General features: G+C 37.2%; 1 protein-coding gene across 1 annotated transcript in view; it reads left to right on the top strand.

The window, feature by feature from the left end:
• WDR90 (WD repeat domain 90) overlaps positions 1–5,000 on the top strand; it is a 213,155-nt gene that overhangs the window by 3,344 nt on the left and 204,811 nt on the right. Inside the window, exons 4-7 of the mRNA XM_053694218.1 lie at positions 1,023–1,146; positions 3,051–3,121; positions 3,328–3,437; positions 3,534–3,725. Coding sequence (XP_053550193.1) covers positions 1,023–1,146; positions 3,051–3,121; positions 3,328–3,437; positions 3,534–3,725 — 497 coding nt within the window. The remainder of the gene's footprint in view (positions 1–1,022; positions 1,147–3,050; positions 3,122–3,327; positions 3,438–3,533; positions 3,726–5,000) is intronic.

The following is a 5,000-nucleotide window of genomic DNA, read 5'->3' as shown; positions in this document are numbered from 1 at the left end:
AGAGCCTCTGGCTTAGTGTTATGTTTTTAGTGCACTATAAGCTTTTTTCTGACTTGCGTAAAGGTCATTAAACTTAAAGGGACACTGAACTCACATTTTTTATTTCGTGATTCAGATAGAGCATACAATTTTAAGCAATTTTTTAATTTACTCCTATTATCAAATTTTCTTCATTCTCTTGGTATCTTTATTTGAAAAGCAAGAATGTAAGTTTAGATGCCGGCCCATTTTTGGTGAACAACCTGAGTTGTTCTTGCTGATTGGTAGATTAATTTAACCGACCAATAAACAAGTGCAGTCCATCGTACTGAACCAAAAAATAACTTAGAGACAAATAAAGATAGCAAGAGAATGAAGAAAAATTGATAATAGGAGTAAATGAGAAAGTTTCTTAAAATTGAATGCTCTATCTGAATCACAAAAGAAAAAATTTGGGTTCAGTGTCCCTTTAAAATTCAAACCACAGTGGCTGTGCCTATATGTTATACATTAGTACCATGTAGCTTGCCTGATTTCATAGATCAGGGCTCAACAAATTTGTTTGAAATCTTGAAAAAAAAAAAGATTCAAACATAACATAAAAAGTTATTTCACAGTATTTGGCTAAATGGTGATTGGCCGGTACAGTGTCACCTACCCTATTCTACAGCCATACATGATTTTACCTATGCATTTAACCCACTTGCTTATCAAATGGTTTAAGCACACAGTAAAAGTGCTGCACAGGACACGTGGAGCACTGCTGGACCCGTGCCGAAACCGCTGTTTCGTACATTTTTTTAACTATTAATGCCCTTTAAAGGGACAGTCTACCATAGAATTGTTATTGTTTTAAAAGATAGATAATCCCTTTATTACTTATTCCCCAGTTTTCTTCTGTACAGAGATTGTACTATCTAATGGTACATCAGATACAGAGGTAATGCCCAGCTCCATCACATGATGTGTGAGTAGCACGTTTGCCCCACATTACCAGCTAGACGAAAATCACTTTTATCACATTTTTGTTTTTGCAATTTTAGAGGTCTCTTTCAATGAGGCACGGCACAACAAGCCTCTCCCTGAAGGTGTTAACCCCATGCCTCGTGAGATGGCATTTCCGGTACCGAAAGGAGAGAAATGGCACGATCTGTACGACTTCATCAGGTGGGCAAAAGCTATAAAACTACACAATCGTAATTGCTAGAAAACGGAGCAATATCATTGACACACAAAAAAAGTTAATTTAAAAAACGATTTACATTCAAATAAGAGGGGAAAGAAGGATAATGATAATATATTAATGATTGTGTGTGTATGTGTATATATATATATATATATATATATATATATATATATATATATATATATATGTATGTGTGTGTGTGTGTGTGTATATATATATATATATATATATATATATATATATATATATATATATCCTTATTATTTAATATCCTTAGTATATCCTTAGAATCCTAAGTGATAAGAGAGATAGAGGCGCCTGATAGTGTAATAACGAAAGCACAATCAGTATAACGAAAAGTTAGTGCAACTATATACACATAAGCCAGGGTGCACATCCAGTGCAATAATTGGCAAACCAAGACTTCAGAGCCGCTCGGCTGACTCAATCCACTCAGATCAACAGCTGGGGCCGGTACAAAGGGCGTCCTCAATTCATCACCAGAGCCAACACTTCAAACGATGATTTAGAGAAAGCACCTACAGGTGTACTAATGTAACTCGAACGTTACTTTCCGGTGTCCAAGAATGAGAGCAGGGTGCAAGGAAAAATGTTTTTTATTTATTTAAAAACAATTAAAATCCAACAGGACCACAGTGACGCGTTTCTCAGTGAATGTGCCGTTTCATCAGGCTGTATCACTCGTATCACACATTGCTCTAATTATACCAAATAAACGCCAATGGGTGTTAACACACCCGCCAACGTTTCACACCTTCTTGGGTCACCTACAGGTACTGATGTCTAATAGCTGCCAATTAGAATTCGCAAACGTGCTTGGGGGTTCTACCAGCCCCTAGCATAGTCCCCGCTTCCCCTATTTGGTCTGCTTTTTCCAAATGTCCCTCAGTATGCATTTCACAGGGACTCAGTGGCATATGGTGACATCATCAATGTTACTCAGTGAAGAAGTGCCCATTGGCAAATGTGCTTTATCATTGCTTTGGGGGAATGGGGCACTTGTGGTGTCCCTGCCTCTGCAGCACCTAAAAGTACGTGTAACATCTCATTTGAAATAATGTTATCATCTGCAACACATGCTACCTGGAAGAGATTGTTCAGGAGACTGTAATAGAGCATCTGGATCCAAATCTATACCAACTAGAATTGTGACCACTAATTTGAAAAAGGGATGTCCCTTTAAATAAATGGTTACGTGCCCCTCTAACATGCAGATGTTTGCCATTTTACTGGGGATAACAAGATGTTTCAGATCAACTAAGTATTTTAAATATAAATGAACATCTTGTTTGCTGCAATTGCCTTTTTTGGAGTAGCCAATCGTGGCTTGCTTCTGCAGATAAGGCTAGCCATGGTTATTATGCAAGTATAAAGTGGAATGTTTTGCATTTGTTATCAGCTGAAGCCAATTAGAGACAGATATGTAGCATGCTTAGCCATGACAAGTCTGCAGTGAGCATTTCCTACTGAGAAATCCACAATTTGTGTAGCTAAATTACACAAAAAAGGTGGCCAAATAAATAATGAAAGTATTTTGCAAAGTTGTTTTAATACATAGAGCTAAACACTTTATATAAACATTTGAAGGCGTTTACTGTCCTTTTAAATCAAACCAGCTTGTTCTGAAGAAAACCGATGAACATGTTAAATCACCAAGTACATGGTTAAGGCAGGGCTTGACCAATCCAGGGAGCCAAGTTGCCATGTCTGTTAAAACTTTACTTTGGTCATTTCTACGTATACAAGTTGTTACATTCCCTGGCTCCAAAGTGAGTGTCTGAACCTTCAATTTTCTGTTTGACTTCTGAATAATATCTATTTTTTGTAAACTGTGGTTTACTGTTTACCTCTATATTTATTCCAGGTTTCCTTCAGGTGGTTCCAAACTACCATATGATTCAATTCAGAAAGGACAGTCTATCTCTGTACAGTCTGGTGAGTAACTGGTCTTTTTCTAAGTGAAATTAGATTATACTATGCTACATCCATCACAACCACCTAATGCTTCTAAGCTAAGGGTGAATGAGGTGATAGTGTACGTGCAAATGTATCTTGTTTTAAAGAGCAGTATGGTTTTATATGGGAGTCAACCAAAGACTAACAGGCCACAAACATTAAAAAATGTCCTATGTGCAATACAGGATCCAATATGCCACGTAGTCCGACCCGTGAACTTCCTCGCTCGGTCACCATCAGCAAACCTGTGCAGGATAGAGTGTCTCTAATTCAGCAGATCACCTCTCCCAGACGGGTGAGCTTCACTATATATTTATATCTTGTCTGTAATAGGGGATTTGGGTGATACAATCCAAATATATCTTAATATATCCCTACTATATTCACTCAGATGCCACGTCGCACCCCACTACAAACAGACTCTATTCCAGAACATCACCTGTTTGTGTACAAGAGCACAGAAGAGGATGACAAGGAGCAAACTAATAGCACTCACAGATTGGGGGAAGATTGTGGAATACATGTTTATGCACACAAGGGTAAAACCCTCACCATCCACAGACCAAGCACAGACTCTGAACAAGTGAGTATCTATGTACTGAACGTTACACAAAGTCTGCTGCTACAGACCAAGGAGAAAATCACTGTTTATCACAGGCACTGTTGCGGGGGTGCCGGTTAACCACACCACGGAATGATTCAAAGCACAAGAAGTGCTGCACACCAAAAATCTTAAAAACAAAAACTTTAGAGGGACAGTATACACCAATTTTCATATAACTTCATGAAAAAGACACTGCTATAAAGAAGAATATACACAGATACTGATCTAAAATCCAGTATAAAATCTTTTAAAAACTTACTTAGAAGCTCCCAGTTTAGCACTGTTGACGAGGTTAGGCCGAGACACCCAGTGAAAGGGTCTGAGAAAACAGAAAGAGCAGACACTCCGCCTCCCCTGCATATGAAAAGACAGATTACACAAACAGTAGGAAGCAGGAATCTATAGACTTCAGTCTACATCTGATACTTTTGGGGTTGGTTAGGAGTCTGAAAATCAGCACAATGATAATAAAAAAATAAGCAAAACTATACATTGTTACAAAAACACTCCCAGATGGGCTATATATAAATAGATCATCTACAAAACATGTATGCAAAGAAAAAGCAAGTGTACAGTGTCTCTTTAATTTTAACTTACGCGTTTTGCACATCTAAGAGCACTTAATTATAGATGATTGTGCTCTTAGAGGCATGAAATGCGGTATATTTGCTAGACAAACCCTCCTGCAATTTATCGTTATTAAGAAGATGAGTTAAAGTTTTTGTTTATAATATTTTTGGTGTGCCTCACTTCTTGTGCTTTAAGTGTCTGTGTACTCTAAGCTTGTGTAATGACAAAATGAGCGAACATTTACATTATTCTTAATTCAGTTTTATAATAAAAGTGTTGAGAATATAGCGTTGTAGGATCTTTTAAAAATGCATTACAAAGTGCTGATTATCTATGAATTCATCATTATACCTGAATGCTTCTGTTTTACATTGTAAACTTGTATAAACTGGCAAGACATTATACAGAGTAAGGAAATTACTCACCAGCTGTTTTCTCATCTGCAGTGACAGGAATTGATTTAATGGGACCTGAAATTTATTTATTTCATGATTCAGATCAATTTATTTATTTCATGATTCAGATCGAGCATATTATTTTAAACAATGTTCTAATTTACTTCTATTATGAAATATATTCTTAATATATGCACTACCGGGAGCCAGCTGAACACCTTGGAGGAGTCGGTGACGAGGTATATATGTGCAGCCACCAATTGGCAGCTTGCTCCCAGCATTGCTGCTC

The sequence above is a fragment of the Bombina bombina genome, chromosome 11, assembly GCF_027579735.1.
Source record: "Bombina bombina isolate aBomBom1 chromosome 11, aBomBom1.pri, whole genome shotgun sequence".
In the NCBI taxonomy this organism is placed as follows: Eukaryota; Metazoa; Chordata; class Amphibia; order Anura; family Bombinatoridae; genus Bombina; species Bombina bombina.
This window is presented reverse-complemented; position numbering and strand designations above follow the sequence as displayed.